The sequence below is a fragment of the Colias croceus genome, chromosome 11 (assembly GCF_905220415.1).
Source record: "Colias croceus chromosome 11, ilColCroc2.1".
Classification (NCBI taxonomy): domain Eukaryota; kingdom Metazoa; phylum Arthropoda; class Insecta; order Lepidoptera; family Pieridae; genus Colias; species Colias croceus.
The window spans coordinates 8,945,048-8,968,642 of NC_059547.1; the positions used below are offsets into that span (position 1 = coordinate 8,945,048).

Below are 23,595 nucleotides of genomic sequence, written 5' to 3' on the forward strand. Positions count from 1 at the left end.
TAAAAAAATACACAAACGGTAACTTAAGTTTTTTTTTTTTTCTAGAGGCGATGGATCAGTATCACTTTATTATACTGGCAATATTCGCCCGTCCCTCCGATCTCATTTATTGCTATAAAAAATAAGCTCGAGATTGGGACGGTGATCGTATCTATATGAACAATGAAATTTCTTGTAAATGCGTATTACAAGACATAAATCGGCTTCCCGTGAAAAATATTATTCATTGAATAAGAATGAAAACGTTTATTTACTTTTACGTGGTATGCAGTGGTGTGTATTTTATTTGATGTTTTTGACGTTCTTGCGTATAATTCTGAGTGTTGTTTAACAACCGAAGCTTATGATAATTTGTGTTTGTAACATAGTATATGCTTGAATCAAAAACGTATATAGGTAAATAAAAAAAATTGTACCGGGAACAAATTGTAAATACCCACCTTCACCAGACACATTCCTTCACCAGATGTAAAAATTATACTTATTTCGCGTTTTCTTTGACTCCTACACATTCACCAAATCATATGTTTATTGCCTTTCTAAAACACACGTTTTCCTATGATTGAAAGTCAACAACATATTCTGATGTACGGCTTCTCCCTAGCGCCTTGCATAATAATCGATCGTCGGCTTTTATAGCCCCGAGGGAGTTTACGCAACAAATCATTCCATCTTTATTCAATAAAACGGTCTAACGGTTTTCAAATACATGCTAGCTCTTGACCGTGACACCGACCGTATTTTAACGTGAAAAAGAAAGATAAGAGGTACAATTTCGTTATTCTACAACATTTTAGAAATCTATATCGGTAGACAACAATTTTCTTATATTCCTCAAGCTGTATGTGCGCTATACAGACAAGGTTCAAATATTTTTATCGATCTTTATTTGTGCTGTAAATAAAAAATGAAAGAATTTTTTTTTGTTTATAAGCAAAAAAGTGTGCTTACATATATTTCAGAAATACACAAGCACAATAGTAAAAAAAAACCATTTAGGTATAATTCCAGGCAATACATAAGCCAATAACTAATTATTGATATTTATGGATCAAGAGTGTTGATATTATATTACATAACATTATTACAGTGTGTCTTTAATTGGTACATTTTGAACCCCACTTGTATTCAATGAAGTAGAGTTTACAACGGCGAACTTCAAAGCAAATCTCGAAAGCCCTTATAAGTAATCGCCTTTACAAATTACGGTTTGTGTTCATGAAAATCAATGTATGTACATCGGTACATAATTATTGTATAATAGTTGATTTCCATAAACTGATAAATCTTATTATAAGTGAAAGATTTATAAGCTACATACTATCTACCCATGTACCTATTTGACAGTTTCGACGAACATCGTCTGATAGTAATATCTATTCAGCTATTCAGGCTTATCTTAGTCACAATTTTAATAAATCAAGGATAAAATAATATCAAGCCAGTCGTTTTACAGTAATAGGTAAAATAAGCTGTGTATAAAAGTGGTATTAAATTAAAAATTCTTGCAAACGATAAATATTTTTAGATAAACTAGCTGAAAATGTTTGTCGACTACAAAAGCATCAATGTGTCAAAGGATACTAAAAGCCTTTTTCTAGAAATATCTCCACAGACGATCACTTATTACGATGTCGGTCTCTTTCGACCTAGTCTGATCTGGATTTGTGATACAGAGGTTTTTGTGTGCTCAAAATATATTTTATCATTATCATTATGTACCTTAGCAAATGGAATATTTCTTTTTTAATGATGATATTTTTTTCCCAAACGTAGTTCAGCTTAGTTCAGTTTATCCTGCTTGTACTAGGATGACATGAGCGTTAACAACATCACCTTTCAGCTTAATATTATCAACTAAAAATATTCATACTTCCAAACTTGAAAGTAAAAGACCTATGTTACCTAACCAAATAGCATATAACGTTTCTTTCTTTATTTCTTCCAGCCATGACAAAATTACTTAAGTCTCTATACATCATCATTAGTTTGCCAGACGCTTTCCACGTATGCTGTAACTACAGTTTCTCTTTGAAAGCCCGTAATCCCTCATTTCCTCCACGTTTGTAAAAAAATGATTCGGCGTCATGGCGACCATGGCGTTCACTCGTTGTGAATTTTTAACAACGTTCGAACTTCAACAGGCAAAGTTTCAGGAACACGTCGGGAATTGCCCAGAAGTTCTTACCTGCGAGACATGAACTTAGTCAAGTCATAATGAGGTCTAATATTCGAATGCTAGTAATAATAAAGTAGGAAAATGCATTATTCAGGTTTAATTTCAAGAGTTGTGCTATGAATTCTTTTCGGAAGCTGCTATTGCCCATTAGGACCTTGATAATAAGGAGTTATGAATAGAACGTAAGAAAAAATTGAAAATAACACGCACAAAGCCTCATATAGGAAGTGTTTCGTATTAATAATGTCTATATCTATATAAGTGATAAAGTTTTTAATCAGTTTCTTTGTTATAAATCTATAATAAACTCAAATTCAATCAGGTATTTTCCCATTCCAATAACATTAAACGTCTGTCTAGACGATGAAACCTTTGTATTGAAAATATAATCGTTATTTAAACGTCTTTGTTTCGAGAGGAGACCAGACGACAAAGACGTGTTTTAGATTTTTAAAGATAAAATCTATAATAGATCTTTGAGTCTGAATAGTGAGCTTATTTTTCCATTACTGTTATTATTAGAGGTCCAGACAGAGAGAGAGAGAGGTCAAAATAAAAGAATAAAGGTACAAGTCCGAGACGGGTCGCAGACCGCAAACTGCAACAGCAAACTGCAAGCAACACCACTTGTTTCTATGAACATCTATGAATCGCTGCGCGTTGCGTCTGCAGGCAGCAGTGTCGCCGCGCTTAGAATCAATTTCATAGATTTTCATAGAAACAAGTGCTGTCGCTTGCAGTTTGCGGTTGCAGTTTGCGGTCTGCGGCCCGTCTCGGACTTGTACCTTTACACAAACATAAATTTTAAACATACTGTATAACTCGCTCGCCATACATGCATTACTCGAATAAAAAATATGAATAAGTATCTATTAAGTAAGTACATATAGACTTTAGTTCCAATCCCCGGAAAATCCAGGGCAAGCGGCTAGTCACATACAAGAATATTGCTATAAGCCTACTCTGGTCTGATTACTTTATAAAACGAAGCACGTACAACAATTGCTTACCATCTATTGTGTGAGCGTAGAACTTTATCATGTCTTTCGTGATTTATGAACATAAGCCCCTTTGTGAAGTAGAACAATGATTCTACCTAGTTACTTCTGTGTAAAAGGCAATATTTAATATTACACGTTACTGCTGAAGTCACTTTAACTTTTACGAACACCAGTTTGGGAGAATTCATAATGTTGACGGGAGTCGAGGTTGAGATATTATAGTCTTCACAGTTTTATGAAATAGCATCATGTTTTATTTTATTCAAAAAGAAAACTGTTTTGTTTATGATATTAGTATTCGTTTCTATTTAAACAATCTTTATGAACATAATCTACAAAGTAAAACACTTATATGCGGTACTTACATATTTTAATTGAAAATTAGAAACTCTAAAAATTGGAATTCGATATCTAATAACGGCGCGTAACTGAAAAATGAAATAAATTATAAAAAGGTGCAGACAGCAGCAACAGACCTCAATATCCAGGGTTACGGAGGGCAAACGTAATTGCTCATTAAAGATAATGGTCCATCCGCGGACAATCATTAGGAAAATTTCATTAATTACTGAAGCAGTGAGAACTCTAAGCTTGAATAATTTATCAATTGAAACCTCGCTTCCGTTATTACATCAGCTATTCTTTTGTTTCTATGCCAGAAGTGCATACAATAATTGTTGCCAAGCAAATAGTATATACAAATATACATTTATATACGTACAAAGTTATTATCACATTATAAGCATAGAACATTATGAAGATTTCATCACTAAGTACATAATACTATGAATAGTATAAAACAAAGTCGCTTTCTCTTCCCTATGTCCCTATGTATGCTTAAATCTTTAAAACTATGCAGCGGATTTTGATGTGTTTTTTTTTTCAAGAAAGAGTGATTCTCCAGGAATGTTTTAGTACCTATATAATTTATTAGGTTTTAGACAAATCGGGCGAAGCCGCGGGCGGAATATATATGTTCTCTAACTGGCTATTCACACAAACTAGTCTCTTATCTTTCGTAGCACCAGATTACGGTATTTCTGCAAAAAAAGATTTATATTCGTTATTCTTTGAAGAGTTAATGCATTCAGTGACATTTCTCCCCCGTCTCCTCTCCGGGTCACTCGGAAAAATAGCAACAATAAATACGAGTTTAATCGCTGTGACAATTTACATGCTATTATTTTCAATTTGAATCGTTTTAGATGATGAGAAAAAACAACATAAAATGGAGATTTATTTTAACTCATTTTATAAGCGTTTTCTTTTATGTTCTTTTGATATATATATTTAGTTGCTGACATTGTCTACGGTTTGTTTGCTTTTATACGTAACTGGAGAAACACAAAATCTGCCAACATCAATCGTAACGTTAAGCTTTACCTGGAACAAATATAATATATAGACAGAAAAAACATTGTGTAACTTTATTTTATGGAAATTAGCTAAAGTATATTATGTAAACCTACAAACCTACTCATATACATAAACTTTTTTTTTGTAATTTCAAGCCCATGTTAGTTTTTGATTACTTAGTTGTTAAACGTTAATATTTTTCACCGATGAGACACTTATATACATCCCTTATAAATCCTAAAATCTATAGGTGATTTAAAATATCTATTTAAACATACTAAACCAACAAACATATTTTTGTTAAACAGTTGAAAGGTTCGCAATTATTACTTTAAGCCTCAAAAACACTTAAATCCCGAAAAAGAAAAACCATACAAGAAATCTCGAAGGAGTCGTAAAGGTCGAAACGTGGGACTAACAATGGAAGATAAATCTCGTTTTTCACAAAAACTATTCAAGTTTCCCGTTCTAACAATCAATATTTCATACTATCTTTGAAGGGTTTCCTATCGTTTAAAACGACTCTTTATATTTTTATTCACTCTTCAATCCAGCAAATGTCGCCTAGATTATCGAAGCCTTTTGTATTCATAGATGCTTACTTGTCTCTAGATATGTTTTTTAAAGATTTGATAAAATTTTATTCATTAGTGATAAGACCATTCAAATGTGTCTGTGTGTAATATACATGATATGTATATCACACGAAAAAGCAATGAACATGCTCAATGATTATGACGTATTTTGCCAATGTATTTTAGGAAGGTCACATATTTGACTTTATTTCGCAATATTTGAACGTAATTTAGCATTTTGATCAGAAGACGTATCTTGAAATCATTCATCATATCTCAATATTAATCTAAATGAATTGAGGTTACAAAAAAGTGTAATATCGCATTTCTTTTCCGTGTATATTTTAGGTAAATGCGGCGAAAAGTTCCCTGGAATATAATTCAAGTTTGATAAGTATATAGCTAATATCGCTGAAGCCTAGAAAGTTCGCGGGTATTGACTTCGCGAGAATTGGAAAAGTTACGCGTCAGAATTCTTAGAAGACAGCTCTTTGAAAGTTATTTACGTATGCTATCAATAATGTCGACAATACATTTCTACCTTATTCTGTATTATTTATTCACTGTTCCAGTGAGGATGTTTTTGTTACAGGATTCGGGGAAATGTCATTTTAAAAATACATAAAAATGGCTTCTGAAAGATTGTCTTTTTTGTCAGGAGATATAATATATTATAGATTTCCTTAATTCGTTTAACATTAAATTTAATGAAGGTTTATAGTGATATTATTTAATACACAAAGAGTATTTCAATCATTCATGATAACAAATCATGACTGTGTATGTATGTGTGTGTGTACTTTCAACCACTGAATTAATTTCACATTTAATAAAATTCATTTCTTGTAAGAAAAAAATAATACCTACTTATTTATTTATTTATTACATCGTTATTACACAGCTCTATATCTCTATATCTATATAAAAAGTAAATCATTATAATTTTAAGGATTTACGTTTCACACTTACCTTATTCCTGCTACCCAAGTTATTTTTAAAAAGATCTAAGTTAAAACGTAGAGCAATCAGCAGTAACAATTCAACCAAATAAAACCTTTTATTTCTAAATCTTCCCAGCACCCAAGGGCTACGCTCTAGTTCCAAGCACTCGACCTTCCAACCACGAATCGTGCTCATCATTCCACCCTTGGCCTGATTTGACACTCGCGGTACGAACTTAAGGGCTGTCACTAAACATGAACAACTGGCATAACAAGGTTCATTTGTTTACGCAATTAGATATTAGTTATTTCCGTTGGTATTTAGTTTATTTAAATAAAAGCTTTCCATTCATATTGGAAACTGAACAAGGAATTTAAATTAATTTTAGTATTAGGTACACTTTTGTCAACAAAATTCGAACGCTGTAAAGTTTTCATTTTAATATTTAAGGTGCATATAGTGATCCTTCTGTTTTAAATATTAATCATTATTATCGTAAATATTCTTAATTATAATAATTGTTAAGATAACGAATTTTTCAACAAGTAAGAATGAAAATTAAACGAACCAAATTAACGAATTGAACATATTTCCACATAAAATTTTTAAGTATTTCATTATTAGAAAATAGTGTAGTCCCACTCAGAATTCAGTCACAATTTTCAATGCTTTGATGAAGCCAACCATACAAATCTAATATCAATTTGAAATGCATTATACCTTGTATAGGCGCTGATTTAATCGCGGTCTCGGGTCAACCGCGTCACAACCACAACCGAATTGTAATTTTCAATGGAGCTTTGAGCTTGAATTTTGGTTAAAATTGCATTCTCAACTTTTTAGTTTAGGCCAAAATAGTAGCTTTTACAATTAAATAGCGAATAATCTATTACGAATTGGACTACAACGATTAAATACAATAAGGATATTATTATTTTAGACTTTGTAGCGACTTACGACTACTTAATTGAAACGAATTTCTTTTAAAAATAAATAAGAACGATACACTTCGGTACCACAGGAAAGAAAAAACAATATTCTACAATGAACAAAACACAAATAAATCCATATAAGTTATACCAGATAAAACACGTCGTTTAAATTATATTACGGGATAACAAACCCACATCGAAAGCTTGTGGAAAGTCACTGAAGGTAATCTAATAACTGCATTCAATGCAATTCTGTCTATTGAACGCGCAAATTGAGTTACGGTCCGCCGCAGCTGCATCGGAATACTTAGTTTTACACAAATATTTAATAGTCTACTGCAAAATAGTGAACAGTTTGTTACAATGTACTTATTCATTAGAGTTTTCTTTCAATCTGTACAGACATTAAACAGACAGACGTATTTAAACTCATCCTTAACAATCGAATGTTACATTGTAAGTATACCATGAACTTAAATCGGGTCAGTGTTGAATTGGCTCCTTACAGTATACTAAGTATTGAATATAGTGTAGTATTTATACTTCTTCATGTTTACTGTGAATATTTTTACAAAACAAGTCTCATTAAACCTTGCTATGAACTATTTTAAACTTAAACACGTTTCATCCAATTCGCCGAGAGCTTTTGCTGTTCCAAGCCAAATTAATCAAATTCGGCAGTTGTTTTTTTACGTAATGGGCGATTGTAATATTTGATTTATTTATTTATTCTTGTAATTTACAAATTAATTAAGGCTGAGACGTTCTAGAAATATGAAAGTAGATTTGCATAGATTTTACTTGAGATATGTTTAGCGTGTGTGCAAAAATGCGTCCTTCTGCATAAACAAGGCAGTTGTATTATTTAATTAACATTAATTATACGTAATTAAGTATAACAAAAGAGAAAATACTGTTTTATAAAGTACTAGCGGTCCGCCCCGGCTTCGCCCGTGGTACATTTTTACGTTTTCTCTCCATAAGAACCATCCTCGTACTTCAAGAAATGTAATAAAAAAAGAATTAACGAAATCGGTTCAGTTGTTCTCGAGTTATGCGCTTACCAACACATTTTGCGATTCATTTTTATAATATAGATAGATATAAAGGAACTTACAATCTATTCTTTTAATTAGGTAACCATGGTAACTAATCCTAATCCTATTCACACGCCTACAGAGAAAAACATCTACGCATACCCATTTACTGAGTAAGAATAACATTAGGTATTCAGTTAAGTAGTTCAACGTGATGGGATTTACATTAACAGCAGAAACTGTGCCTGTGTGAAAACTTTGCCTGCTTTAGAAGGAACCACATAGTAAAAGTTGTTGAAGCGTTTGCAAATGCAGAAAACTGTTCCGAAACTTTTTCTGTAATTTTCCTATAATATTGCGTTTTGCTATGAGCTTGTTCTCTAACATAAGTACCATTTTAATGGATAATTTAATGGATGAAGTTGTCGAGATACTTACAACTAAATTTTAGTAGATAGTTTTGGAGTGATTTCAATAATTTTTACCTTTCTTCTCATCGCCCGTATATTAGGATAGGTTACCAGTAAAATCAATTAAACGCTTCGAAGGAACTCTGGTAATATCAAAATCATTTCAAACCTCTGTATATTATATCAATTAATATCTATACAATATATTAATACACATAACTACAAATATTAATCGATCTAGTTTCAGCATGATATAGGTCACGCCTACTCCGTGGAGTAAGGGCAGGAAAACAGTATTTCCTTCCTCTCAATAAATCTCTTCCTATTTAATAATCCCATGCACATCCCATTTCCTAATGGAGTTGGCAACATATCCCCAATTTAATGCTTTTGTTGTAATAGAAGATATTTACTCCATATTTCTAATTTAAGTTACTTAAAATTTTTATTGTGTAAGATGAATGTTATTTATTTATTATACTTTTTATAAACAAAATGGATGGATAACCTAGATCGACACGCAAAAATAGGTATATTTAATGCAAATTTGTAGAAAACAAATCCGCTAATTAACACGTTCACTGCGGCATGTCCAGTATCGGGCCATCAGCGACTACACCACAGTGCGGCGCCCAAAATCGCAGTTTTCACCGTGGTGCGGCGAGGTTTTTTATATGTTAATCAATGACTAGAAAAGAGACAAATATATTTTTGTGATCACAGTTTGAAGTAGGACTCAATTTCGTTTAAAAATCGTATGGCAAAATATTGGACACACGCATAGAAAAGAAACCGTTTCTTTTGTGTGCGGCATGTCAAATATTTTGCCATGGACAAGCACCTCATGCCGCACTGTACTGCGAGCGCGCCGCGTGTCAGTCTCGCATAGTGATGTACCAAGACCGCACGCGTCGTTATCAAATTTTTAAATGACAATGATACCTTAGAGGCTTTACTTTTTTTTACTTTTTTTTATTTCGTAGCTTAAATGCAAAAATGTGATGACAGTTGTGAAAATAATATAAAACATTAAAACAAAAGTTACTGAACAAATTAAAACAAAAGTTACTGAACAATTTCCTGATAGTACTCTATCAAGTACCTTGTTTTATATGTGTTTTTTTTTGTATCGACGATCTCGTTATCTGTTAACAAACAGACTGAAATATACAAAATTGATTTATATCGATATCGATGTTTTATTTTACAGTGTTTCCCATCGCTATTACTGTAAACATACCGTATCAACGCAGTGCGGGATGGCAAATAATTTTTCACAAAATCAGGGGTTTACATTTTCCCTCATATCTTTTAAACTATTGGGTCAAACTAAAAGCTATTTATGTGGTATATACAAGACTATATATACTATTATCTGAAAAAATTTTTTTTGAAATATCTTGAAATTTCATGAAATTATTAACCTTCAAAGTCAGAAGGTGCGATGTGATAAAAATGGCTTATGACGCACAGTGGTGAACTTGCCGATGTGAAGTATGGAAGACATGCCGCAACAACGGTAAGTTTGGCATTTTAGGTGCCGCAGTAAACGTGTTAATCAAAAGGAAGGAACAAAGAAACTCCACATAGCGCCGAGTAAAGGATTGAGATATATTATCTTGATGGAAATAGATAATACTGTAAAGTAGGAAAGATTTCTTTATGTCAGAACAAAGAGGGTCGCTCTTTATCATGCCTCTTGCATGTTACAAGCTCTTGATACAAAACACGAAATAATGCCTGCTTGAAACGAATTTTTCACTGGAAAATGTAAAGTATTTTTATGTCACGACTTATGTTGGAAGGCACGTACTTTTAATCCTACAATATTTGGCGACTTCTACCGCTCCCGGTGCTCGCTCCATTATTCTACAAAAATGTGCTCTATATATTCTTCTTATCTTTTAACTCACAATTGTAACATATTTTACCCTTTCTAAATATTTTAAAGATTCTCTTGATATCAAGCCCTATTTAAAATACAGTTTTAATTTGGTGAAACGTTGCTTTCAGACCATAATGTAGAATGTTCCTTAATAACATGCAAATAGTGTTTTCGAGATAAATCTGAGGCGGGCGTAAGAAAGATTTTGTGATCGTGGCGCAGACGCCTATTTGCATGTTTATCAGCTTAACCCTTTCTGAGAGGCTGTAATAATCTGTGGGATTATAATGACATTTTCTGTATTCCTGAGATTAATGTATTCTCGCTGTATTTCAATATTTTTCATTATTTAGGCTCTACATCTATTATGATTCATAATTACGACAAAATTAACGAGATTTTCACAATTTATGTAATTTATAACAATATTTAAATTAAAGTGCTGCTTGAGTTTGTTTACGCTCACGACGTGCGAAACTATTCAAGGAGAGACGTAATTGCGTCCCGGCAGTACGCAACAGCGCCTTTTCACCGTAAACTTGGAATGTCTTACCTTCTTCCTTCTACGAAATTGAAATATTTACTTCATATAATTATAAAATATTATATATTCACATAATTTTATGTAACTTTTATAAATATATGGGTTTTTCATATAGGCAATGTTATAAAAAAGTATCACACCAATATCATGTTTAAAAGAATTATCCAGAATAAATTTTTACAAGTTTAAATTAACTTCTTGTTTGTTAATGTTTAACTTTCAAATACTTCAATTAAATTAATAGTGTAAAAAACGCACGAAGAATATTCATATCGGTGTGCAGTTATAATAGGAACATCTATTATAAATTACCATAAGTAATAAAATATCAAACGAAAAATACAAATTTGCCTCTCCATTTTTATCGTTAAGTAACCATAAGTTTGTTTTAACAAGTCGTTAACCTCAATTGAAACGGCTCTTGGCTTAATCGATTATACGTAAATATTCACTTTTAAATATTAGTACTTAAATCGAGTTTATCGATGGCGCGAACGTCGTAATTAAATGAAATATCTAAAGAAAACTGTAGAGGCGTCTCGTTAATTCGCTCCAGGCTCTACGTTGGCTTTAACGGCTTTGGCGGCGTTTTCCTTGATGGAAAATTATGTTTGCACACTTTCGCTTATTGCTTTTAAGATTTAATGTGTAATATTGCGTTTCTTTGCGTTGATTGTATATTTTGATGTAAATCGATAAAATAATATGTTGTATACGAAATATATATGTTATAATTGAATATGAAAGCAATGAAAATAATATAAAAATTCAGATGATTATTTGACTTACTAAACTTGATTATGTATTTGTTTTTTTAGAAAAAATATCCATAAAAGAGTTTTTAAAATTAAAATTCTCCTTTGGGCCATAAACTATTGATATTATGTATTAATTACAATTAATATCGAACTCTACTTGTATTTTATTACTTTGGTTTATTTATCGTTAATATAATTGTTTATTATTCAGTTATTGAATATTACAATTATTATTGATACTCCCATTTGTATGGAATTATTATCTTTGTTTGGAAATGCCAATCATATTTATTAGTACGTGAACATAACAAAAACAGACACTAATTGGAATCTTATACCGCTTTTATACTTCAAGATTGTTCGAGATTCTTTTTAAAACAATGTTATTCACAACAATATGTGTACAACATTTTGAATATAATTAGTTGTTTGAATATTGTTCAACGTGTAGCTTAATAAAAAATATGATAAAGTTTAAAACGTTCCGTATTATTAAAGGATGAAGTTATTTTCAAACGTTTCGTATACTAAGATACTAATATAACATTTATATATAATTATAAATTAATATAACAATTTTATTTCAGAACCTCTTGTTTCTATATATAATATCATTGTTTCAGAAGCGGCATCGCCTGAAGAATTTACGGTGTACGTCGGTCGCTGGACAGAATGCTCCGTAACTGATGTAGAGAATATAAAAACTATCGAAAGGTAACAAAAATCACAAAAAGAGGTGATCTTATCTTAAAATAATTAATAATTTAACAAATGTGATTTATCATAATCTTTACTTCAAAATTTTTTGTAAGGGAACTTTCCTAGCCTACTTTTAATACAAATACTTGACCTAATTTCTTTATAATTACATGAAATCATGTAAATTGGTAAAAATATAAAAGTTAGTAAAACTACCATATATTCCAATCAGTAATTGTTAAGTAAAACTCATCATTCAAAATAACATAATGTTGCCTTCTACGCTACGTAGCGTAGCAAGCAAGCTACGCCACAATATCATTCACATTAAAACATAGAATAATTTCACTGATTTTAATTGAATGCCCATTCAAAAACTTGTAAAGTTCTATATTTTTAGACGATAATTCCTTAAAATATTTGTTGTCACGATTTATGGTATTTTTCAAGGTATAACATACGAATAGAGACGGATTCCCTCGTACATACACCACGGCTTGGTCTCCAGCGCAGGCAGGTGCAATGTCGGCGGAAGGATGGACAATTTGTCGAGAATATGTGAGTAAAATTAATTATTTCCTTAAGAATATAGAACTTTGAAAAACACAGCTCTTATTTATTCGGAACAAAGATACATATAAGTTTGCAAAACGTAAAGCTCTATCATCTATGTATCTTTGGTATCTAATTATCGCCTTCGACTGCTTTATTTTTCGTTTGCCAATTTTGACTTTATTTCGTTTTTTTTGTCAGAAAACGAAATAAAGTCAGCATTCTTTTGTTCAATGTAACTTTAGCATAACGATCCAAGGTTACTTTAAATTTAGAACATCTTCTAAACAAGATTTTTTTATATAATTTTAAGCTCACGTTCGAAGCTTTATGAATAATTCCTAAGCTAGCATTTATCATGCCCCAAAACTTCAGTATTTGTTCGGAAAAAATAAATTTCCCTTGAAATAAGAGCGTTGAAGATGAACCGGATTCGCGTCGAGAATATTGACAAGATCCAACTAGGTCATATTATCGTTAACGCGTTGATCGAGCGCCATTTTGTTGATGCTAACGCAAAAGCATGACTTGTGAATTGATGAATTATATAAAGCCAAGGTGACAAATGAGTCAACTGAATTCGGTATTTTATTACTGATGGAGAACCTTGAATTGGGTTATATTGTGTAAGAATTATGCGCAAAAATTATCGCGAAAGTATGAAGGGTATAATAATTTATTTGATTAAGTTTCTTAAACAGTTTATTTAATAAATGAATCTTAAACGCTTATAATAATCGTTTCAAGTAACACTTGAACTTAACGGAAAGTAAGCTAAGCTAAGTTTTGAAAAAGAGTACTTTACTTTAGCAAACTAAGCACTGATTTTATCGCTTACCTGATTAACTTAGTTTATCTTAGACTTAAGTAGATAAGTTGGTCTAAGAAAAGTTTTTAAATTTTAATATGTAATGTTTTATTACGAAAGCGTCAACAGTCAACAGCGTCGCCCCGAAATGACGAAAGACGCGGGTTCGAATCCCACCTCGTGATCGAATTTTTTGCTATTCCTTAGAAATATAGTTTATGTTATAATATTTATGTTAATATAATGATAATTGATTTTCACAGGTATTGCGGCGCTGCAGTATCAAACATAGGTGCTACGCGTGTGTGCGTGATGCGTGAAAACTGTTCGTTAGGCGAATGGTTGCCATGGCGACCGCGGCCGGACGGCTCGCTCGTACGCACCAGGAGGCTGCGCCGGCTGCCGCAAGGTATATTATGTTATTTATTTTAAACGTATTTTGCTTGTTGTGGAGAATGTAGACTGTAGATAGTGTTAATAGTAATTTTGATGACAAAATTGTGTTATTATTAGTGAGCTCAGTTAAATATATTTTTAAGGTACTAGTAAAATAAGGATAATATTCGTGTTTTGATTGAAAATCGGTATTCATTTGTTTTCTTTCTAATGTTATTATTGTGTCTACGCACTGTCTATTGCACTAAGTAAATACATTAATTTTCAGTCCATTTCTCTACATTATTCTTATATTATTCAACTTCGTTTTTAATTACATTTCCCTCAGGCGGTGGAAAGGAATGCGACGTTGTGGAAGAAGTGAGGCCCGCTGCGATGGAAGCGAGTGCCCACTGGACGCCGGGCCCGTGGGGCTCCTGTCGGGTCGCTGTAGAACAATCCGCCACGCCCGCTCCACGTAAGTCGTATTTTAAAAGGCAATGTCACAAATAGTGAACAACTTTTTTTATTTACTCTTTTGTTTATAATCAAACTTGTTTCATTACAATAACACTTCATGTAATTTTTTTTTTCCTATTTTTCGCAATTTAAATTTTTGTATCGAACCTATTTTTACAGTTTCATTAATTCCCTAACCCACTTATGCATTAGCCAATGACGAAGAAGACGACGCAGACGACGACGATGCGATCTACGACGAGGACGATGAGTCGGACGAAGGTGACAAGGACAGTAACGCGAGCTGCGGCGGCGGTGTGCAGCGGCGCGAGGCCACATGTGTGCGTGCGGACGGGAGAGCGCTGCACCCAGCACAGTGTGCACATGCGCCCATGCCAACCCTGGTGCAGCCGTGCGAGGTCAGTGAGAACACTTCACAAATAGACACCGCAACTTCACTTATGCGGTTTGCGATAGAGCTGCTAATAACGATATTAAAGAGCGAACAATATATTATGTTTTGCAAGCATATTATGGTGTAGACGAAATTATTCAATAGTTTTTAAATATCACGAATTATTCAATTTGATTTTTTTTATTGCAAAGATCGTATTCTATAATATTTGAATATTATGTTATCAGGTTCCTTGTCCCCGTGACTGTGAGGTGGGCGAATGGAGCGATTGGGGAGCGTGTCAACCAACCGATGGCTGTCCACTGTTTCCCGTACAACAACTCACTACTACTGGTAATTTATTTCTATTAGCCGTGTGACCATAGTCAACCACAATATCTAAAGAAAAAGATCGAGGAAACCTTCAGCAAATATAATGAATAAAAAAACGCTCAAAATACACTGTTTAATTAATCATAAATTGTTTCAAACACACTGGATGCTTTAGTTACAATTAGTAGTGTTTTTAATAAAAAAATAAGTACATATTGTATGCTTTTTATACTACAACCACCATCTTTTATCCATACTTCTATAAACACGTTTTTATAGGATATAGCGTACGTCGTCGTCGCATCATCGCAGCGGCATCCGGCGGTGGGGCCCCGTGTCCTCCGCTAGAAGAGAAGCGAACGTGTAGCACACCACGATGCGCATCGTGGAAAGCGCTCCCGTGGGGCCCCTGCGTGCTCAACCAACAACATAGCACTTGTGGACCAGGACGGCGTAGTCGGGAGTTGAGATGCATGGGACATGATGGAGTTAGTTGTTTTTTTAATAAGCTTTTACAAGGCATTTCCAATAATATAAGCGCAACGTTAACATTAAAGCCATTTCATAATAAATAAAAATGATTAAAAATTATAAAATGCTCTATTTGATAGCACTAGAATGAAGTTGTTTGTATATTTCTCTTTTTTTTGCTTCGTATAAACATACGTACATACATACTGTACAAACACAAAATCTCCAATTTGTATTTAAGTTGACTGAAGAGTCTATTTATATCATTAACATTATTTAAAATCAACGTAATCACTCATATAACCATTATACACTTCCACAGAAAGAAGCACAGCGTGCTTGGTGTAGCGGCAGCGGGGCTCCCGCACGTACTGAGCGGTGCCGCATTGCATGTCCCGGCGACTGTGTGGTCACCTCGTGGGGCCCCTGGTCGGCGTGCTCTGCGGCCTGCCTCGCGCCCGGACATGCGAGACCTACGCGTACTAGGAAGAGGTTCATTGTGGCACATGCGTCGCCAAGTGAGTAACAAGTGATTCATGAAAATAAGACTGATACTTTCTGATAAGACGGTATTCTTTGGTTAACTTTTTCAACTCTACATGTACTAGCATCTTATCAATAATTTAGGTAATAATTGTTTTTAGCTCATACATAGAGAAATTTTCTGAACAACACGATATTATAGTTCTGTACATGTGTTTGCAAATACAATGCGCCTCACGGATAGTAATTCCTTCTTTAACGTACGTCATCACGTTATCTTCGATCATTTCAATCATTCAAAGAAGCAAATAGTTTCTGGTTCCAATTTTTTAATCGCCATACAAAGTGTAGTAGTATAAAGTAATAATAAGAAATAACTATATCTCTGATTTTCAATCAGTGACGAAATAAAAGCAAAAAATTAAAATTATTTTCATACATCGTTTATTTGACCAGATGGCTGGCCATGTCCCGCCCAAGAGCTGCTAATACAAAACGAAACCTGCAACACTCACGCGTGCGGCACTTACTCGTGGCTCGCTACACCTTGGGGCCCCTGCGAGCGACGCAATCAAGATTACATCCCTGCTAATAATTACACTGATTTACTGGTAAATTGTCCAATGTGATCGACATGAAATAAATGTAATGAAATGAAAATTATTATTTTGCAAAATGAAGCCAATGCATTTTGATATTAATTATTAATAGAGGCAGTGGGCGGCACTTTCATTTATTAGAAATTTGTGGAAAATAAAAAAAATACATTAGATTAAAACAGTTTGCAAGAAAATTATAAGTCTCAACTTATATTTAATTTAATTATTTAATATTTTAAAATGCTCTTAGGATACTGATGTTTTCAACCAAAGCGATGATGAGGAACCTTGTATCGAAGAAGGCGAAATGACGAGGGATGTGATGTGCGTGCAGAATAACGCTGATGTTGTAAGAGAAGCTCTGTAAGTGAAAAAGTATAAAAATCTCAATAGTTATGATCATAACTATGTAACACAGTATTAGCAATTATTTTATTGACTTTTAATAAAGTTATCATAATATAATTGGTAGACTTTACAGACACAATATTAAATATTATGTAATCAATATATTATGGTTTTATTTTTACAAGTAAGAATGTCTGTTTAGTGAGTCTAAAAAGATCGTCGTGTTGAATTATGTATTATCTTTATTTGTATTGTATATCTTAGTCTACAATAGAGCCAATCGCGACTTACCTAAAAAAAATATCGCTCTTCTTAGACTACTCTTCCATAGCTCTATCATAAAGAAAGCATTGAATAAAAATTCTCCCACAGTTGTGCGCCCCTGAAACGGCCTGCTTCACGTCGGGCGTGCACAATTCGTTGCAAACGAGGGTGCCGCGTCGAAGCCTGGATGCCTTGGTCTACGTGCCCTAACACTTGTGGTAATTTAATTTCATATTTCCTTATGCATGTTTTATACTTACGCTTTTATACTTACGCAATACAACATATACTTAATTTCAATTTTTAGCTTAAAAAAAATATTCGTTTCTATCTAACCAAAAGATATACAAACTATCTTGTATCACCGCTTCTAAAAATGCATGAAAATTCTTAACATAACTTGTTATCTTCGTTTTTTTGAGCGTACAAAATAAATTGACGCAGTTAAAGTACTTAATATACTTAGATCATTACAAATTTCAATTTGAATATAGCAAATTCATTTTAATACTGCATATTCCACAGATCCCGGCAAGCAAGTGCGAATCCGCCGTGTGCACGGGGGCCCCAACTGCGGGCCGCTGCAGGAGTCGCGTGATTGCCCCGTGCCCCGTTCCTGTGGTGCGCGCAGCCCTGGCTGGGTCACTGGCGAGTGGAGCACGTGTAGACTGCCACCCGCACAACGCTGCGGCATCGGGTATCGAGTTAGAAGTGAGTATATTCTATTAGTTTCACTTACCAAGTAGGTACGTCAAATGCACGGGGACCTCAACTGCGGCCCGCTACAGGAGTTGCACGACTGCCCTCTAGCATGCTGCGTATCGAATGAGACGTAAGTATACAGGGTTAGTTTTCAATGACCAGCCAAAATTTAAAAATTTCCTAAATCTTAACACGCGATAATCAATGCACTTGTTTGCGTGCGCGCATCGCCAAATTTATGTGTGTGCTAACTTCTACCTATGTAGGTTGTTGAACTGAATTGTGCTTTTTTAATGTCCACACGTTCGCTTTTTAGTGGCGGAGAGGAATGAAATCTAATTTAAAACAAAAAACGTTTTTTTTTTTTCATTAGATCGAAAATGTTATCGATTCTGAACCATTTCTGAAAATTTGGCAGGTCATTGAAAACTAACTCTGTATATCTAGGATTGGTAAGTAAAGGAAAATATTGATGACGGCCGCCAGCTCTCCCATTGGTAGCATAAAAATATATTATAATTTACGTGAATTATATATAGATATTTGTACCTAGCTTTTATTTAACCTAACTCTTGTAGATGCAAACACATTATGATTTCCGTGAATTATATTAAACTTATCGATTAAAAGGCATCTGGTGCGGCTCGGAGTCGCACCGCGTGGAAGCTGGCTCGTGCGCGGGCGAGAGCGTGCCGGCCAGCGTCGCGCCGTGCCGAGTCAGCTGTGACGCAGCTGCACCGCTCGACTGCTCTACCGTGTGCACAGACCCACTCAAGTACGTATCCTACTAATAATATAAATGCATATATTTTTGTTTGTTAGTCTTCCACGCAAATACTGCTGAACCGATTTACATTGAACTGACACTATATAGAATTATATTTCATTGAGAAATTTCAATAAAAGATTCTTAAGTTGGAGGAATATTTCAATATTCAGAGAATTATTTAACTTGCGTGGAGTGGGTCATTTTTATTTAAGATTATGTACGGTAATTATTTGAATCTTATAAGTTATTATGTTATAACGAAAGCCTATTTGTAATATTATTGGAATGTTAAAAATTCAAAAATGAATTCTCAACAACAATTCTTGTAACATTTTAAATTGCATTCTTTTTAATTTTTCATATTTCGTTAATTTAGTCTAGCAGGAAACTTTTCAGCATGCTCTCCTGAAAAGTTATTATCCACATAATACATATGTTTTGTTCTTATTCTAATTAATCCTCCGGGGCTTGGTAGCGATCACATAAAATTATAAGTATTATTTGTTAACATGAATAATTATGGACGAAGCGCGTAGGAGTTAATCTCTACACGTTTCGTCAAGAAAAATTATTTTTTGTTTCACTGATCGATAAGATACAAATTTCGTGAAGTAGCTTTATATATGGGTTTTGTAAAAAATATCTCTAGCGCGATGTAGGAACATACTAGCGCCATCTTTTAGGAATATGAGTAAACTATTCTTCAACATTTTTGCTACCCTATTTTTAACTCTACAACGGTATCTATTGTATAGGATCATGATATAAAGCCATTGTCGACGATTGTTAAGTCTCTTTATTATAAAATGTGACTTATTGATAAGTAAATGTTATTTATAAAATATATTCTTCATACTTTACGGTAGAAAAAGTATGCTTTTTACAACAGCATTTATATAATAAATTCTTCATACTTTACGGTAGAATAAGACTTATTAAGTATGCTTCTTACTTATAAACTGTAACATAGAGCTGAATAATTTTGTCATTATCAGTTAATTTGAAAATCCTATTCAAATAAGGTCTTTTTAATAATACACTGCTATCCTACGGAGTAGACCTATAGAAAATAATAAAAATCTATGGTTTTAAGCAGCTTATGCTTTCTCATACCAGTAAAACGGTATGAATACGGGTCACTGACCTTCATTATTCGGTATACAATTTCACCATTATTGAGGTCAATGTCTACTAGCTTATCAGATTAATTTCCAAATTAATAAGTTGGATATAATTAATCACGAATGTAAAAAAGAAATTACAGTAAGATTTTCAGTGGACAACTAAACTAAATAAACTCTACGAAATTAATGTCTATACAAATGTTAGCTATAATTATAAATTCATTTTGAGGATGAAATAATGTCACCATTTAAAAATAAGATTAATTTAATTCACCATTTTTTATGTAAATTATTTTGCTTAACAGGTATTTAGATGCATCGGACCCCGACATTCCGGCCTGCGTGTGCAAAAACGTTAGCTTGGAACTGTTACCCGCTGACTCCGATTGTATACTTCCTTTTGGGTAATACATATTTTATTCATTTGTATAATAATTCTAATTATAATTGTACTTATATTTTATAATTTTGGTTTTGTAATATTTGCAATATTCGCCCTAGTTGTCTATTAATAGCATAGAATATAATTTAATATTTTTGTCTTAAAACTCTCCACCATTGCTCTACATTGAAGATTCTTATAATTTATTATAAATATTGACGATTCTTTGAAAAAAGCTATCAACATTTAAATCGAATCATATTTGTGATAGAATGGAATGTGGAGAAGGAAGGTCACTCCGAGCTGCCCGCTGTATGGTCGCCGGTAGAGATGTGCCAATGGATGTTTGCAAGAAGTTCCATCCGCTTACAGGTATATTAAGCATAAAAATCTATTTCTTTATAATATGTAGCCAAATAAACTTTTTTTTGTAGGTTTCAATAATTTAATTAATACGATCATTTTTAACATATCATTATAATTTTAATTATTCACTAAATAAAACGTTTTTTTTCTGTCCAACACTGTTTTTATTGCGGCTGAATCTATGAATTTGATGCACTTAATTATTTTCCAATTAACCAGGGCCTCGCCGTGTCCGGGAAGCGTCCACTGACGGGTTCACATACGACACCGAGTTCGGCTCGCTCCTCCGCGGCACGTGCAGTGTGCGGTGCGCGCGCGACTGTACCGCGGGGCCCTGGGCCTCGTGGGGCCCCTGCGCGTCAGAGCCGGGATCCAAAGCGGCCTTCCGTTTCCGTACTAGGTAAGTTTGGCTTGTGTAAATTTTGAGAAATTGTTTATCGTATATTGTAATGAAACATGGTTATTGTTTTACTAATTATTGTTTATATGTTTTATTTTATTAAAGGGAAATTTCTTTAGTCGCATTGAGATTAAAATTTCAAGATAATACCGTCACGTCATGGAGTATAAGGAGACGATTTTTATATCTTTGAATCCAAAGAAGTTTTTGATACGTGTGCACACGTACTTTACTTTATTTTTCTATGAAAAAATAATTATTAACCACTGTACGTTCTATTTTATACAGAGAAGTGATAGAGGAAGGTTCAGCTGGTGGACGCGAGTGTGGTGCTACACTGCAGCGTGCTACCTGCACCGAGCTAGAGCCGCGCTGGCGCGTGGGCAGCTGGGACGTGTGCGCGCCCGACCGCACGCTCTGCGGGCCCTCGTACATCAAGCGGGACGTGGCGTGAGTGATACTGGTTGCTATGGTTACTGTTAACAGAGAAGTGAAAAAAGAATCGACTGCACACTTCGGCGCGGAACTTACAGTGTAAATGTAATAGTCTTAGTAATAGTATTTGTAGCTGAACCTGCGGTGCTATTAAGAGGAAATCTTAATTCTTATGTGTCTACGGGATTGCAATCACTAACATTATGATCGAATGAAATTTTCTTCAAGAACGATATGTACATGTACCCATACCACCTAAAAGTACGTTTAACCGATAACGTATCATGCATACTATGCCAAACAATACTTTTCTATAGCATGTGTTAATTTAATTATCCTGCAGATTATCTCCACTAACCTAATGAAATTTTGTCATAATTTACATTCGGCAGTTAATGATGGACCGCATAAAGATTACTATTATATTAAGTACTTACTATTACTAAAACCACAACTAAAACCTCTCCTACCTAATATTAATCGTGTCTATAAAACCACTTCGCAACTAACACACTAACACAACAGATGCGTGGACGGGCAAGGCACTAAACTCGACGACTCTGTGTGCGAAGCGTCTGGTGCCGGGGTGACACCGGACCGCGTGTCGACGTGCCACATGCCGTGCCCTGCGGACTGCGTGCTTAGCCCGTGGTCTGAGTGGAGCCCTTGTGAAATGGTAATGGGTCTTGGATATCGACTTACAGACACACTCATGTTTTTTACACTGTCATGTCACCGTCGATTGGTGTATAATTATGTTATTAGGTAGCAGATTTGCAATAGCAAATGTTAATTATTAAATTATAGGTTAAATTATATATAGTAGAGGTAAAATAATTTAAAATCTGTCATTTTCCAAACATCCATAATTTTTTTTATCATCATCCCGTTCAACACAATTAACAGATACTTAAAAAAAATCGCATTACGATAATTTCTTCCTATTCCTCCAAATCACAACCTTACTCATCTTCAGACGAAATGGGGCGGGCGTCGCGACCGCACACGCGTAGTCCTGCGCCCCGCGGAAGCTGGCGGCATGCGTTGCTCACCGCTCGTAGCCGCGGAGCCGTGCGAGCCGCTCGCGTACGCGTGGCACACCGCGCCGTGGGACGACTGCCAGCCGCTAGGTATGTATAATATTATCTAATGTATCAAAACGCTGAAAAGTCACAGAAGTTATTATAATTTACGTAAATTTTAATTTCAGGTGGATCTCCATGTGGAGAAGGGACCAAGAGAAGAGCCGTGCGTTGCTTGCGCAGTGATGGAGTTTTTGTGAATGATACCTTCTGCCCAGTAAGACATTTTTTTTGTTATTTTTCAAACATACAAATATTTTAGAAATGAGATGTTAACAGAGGTCAAAAGTAGTCTTAGTCGCTCTCTAGCCTCCTTACTATTTTTTTTGCAAGTGAACCTAAATTTACTGACTTTGTCTTTACTTTTAATAAAATAATAATGAAATATTAGAACGCGACCGCAAGCGAAGCGCGCGAGTCTTGGTGCTACGTGCCGTGTGGCGTGGACTGCGAGGTGGGCGAGTGGGCCGCGTGGGATACAAGTGCTTGCTCCTGTGGGGATGCTTCCACCGCGAGGCACATGCGTCGCACAAGGTAATTAAACACATAATGCATACAGAACGATAAAATCATAATGGATTAGGTTTCTTCCCGGCTTTTGTTTGGTAAATAATGTTTCTGTGCTTTACGATTCAAACAAGCACACAAACAACTGTAGCAAAACTATGCCTACGCGTGTACTAGGTAGAACTTTCTAATGAGCGATACGACAGAATTGAACATCACTACTGCCTTGAGTATGGTCCATGCTACTGCGAAATAAGGTGTTAATTTCAATTAATTTTTTTATCAACACTGTTCGAATATTTTTGGACAAACTTATCATATGCTTCTTAACGAAATCTATTAATGTATAGTAGAGCCATTTTAATAGGCAACATTTGACAGTTCAACAAAATTCAACAACGTAACCTAGTAACGACGACATAGA

The 23,595-nt window shown here is 34.2% G+C and overlaps 1 protein-coding gene across 1 annotated transcript in view; it reads left to right on the forward strand.

The window, feature by feature from the left end:
* Positions 1–23,595, forward strand: part of LOC123695814 (thrombospondin type-1 domain-containing protein 7A-like) — a 65,760-nt gene that overhangs the window by 38,432 nt on the left and 3,733 nt on the right. Inside the window, exons 3-23 of the mRNA XM_045641749.1 lie at positions 12,243–12,333; positions 12,769–12,876; positions 13,942–14,087; positions 14,403–14,531; positions 14,726–14,931; positions 15,155–15,260; positions 15,519–15,727; positions 16,033–16,228; positions 16,650–16,804; positions 17,043–17,155; positions 17,513–17,622; positions 17,930–18,115; positions 18,737–18,881; positions 20,305–20,403; positions 20,653–20,753; positions 20,967–21,147; positions 21,436–21,597; positions 22,108–22,258; positions 22,559–22,712; positions 22,793–22,881; positions 23,056–23,198. Of these exons, the coding sequence (XP_045497705.1) occupies positions 12,243–12,333; positions 12,769–12,876; positions 13,942–14,087; positions 14,403–14,531; positions 14,726–14,931; positions 15,155–15,260; positions 15,519–15,727; positions 16,033–16,228; positions 16,650–16,804; positions 17,043–17,155; positions 17,513–17,622; positions 17,930–18,115; positions 18,737–18,881; positions 20,305–20,403; positions 20,653–20,753; positions 20,967–21,147; positions 21,436–21,597; positions 22,108–22,258; positions 22,559–22,712; positions 22,793–22,881; positions 23,056–23,198 (2,980 nt within the window). The remainder of the gene's footprint in view (positions 1–12,242; positions 12,334–12,768; positions 12,877–13,941; positions 14,088–14,402; positions 14,532–14,725; positions 14,932–15,154; positions 15,261–15,518; positions 15,728–16,032; positions 16,229–16,649; positions 16,805–17,042; positions 17,156–17,512; positions 17,623–17,929; positions 18,116–18,736; positions 18,882–20,304; positions 20,404–20,652; positions 20,754–20,966; positions 21,148–21,435; positions 21,598–22,107; positions 22,259–22,558; positions 22,713–22,792; positions 22,882–23,055; positions 23,199–23,595) is intronic.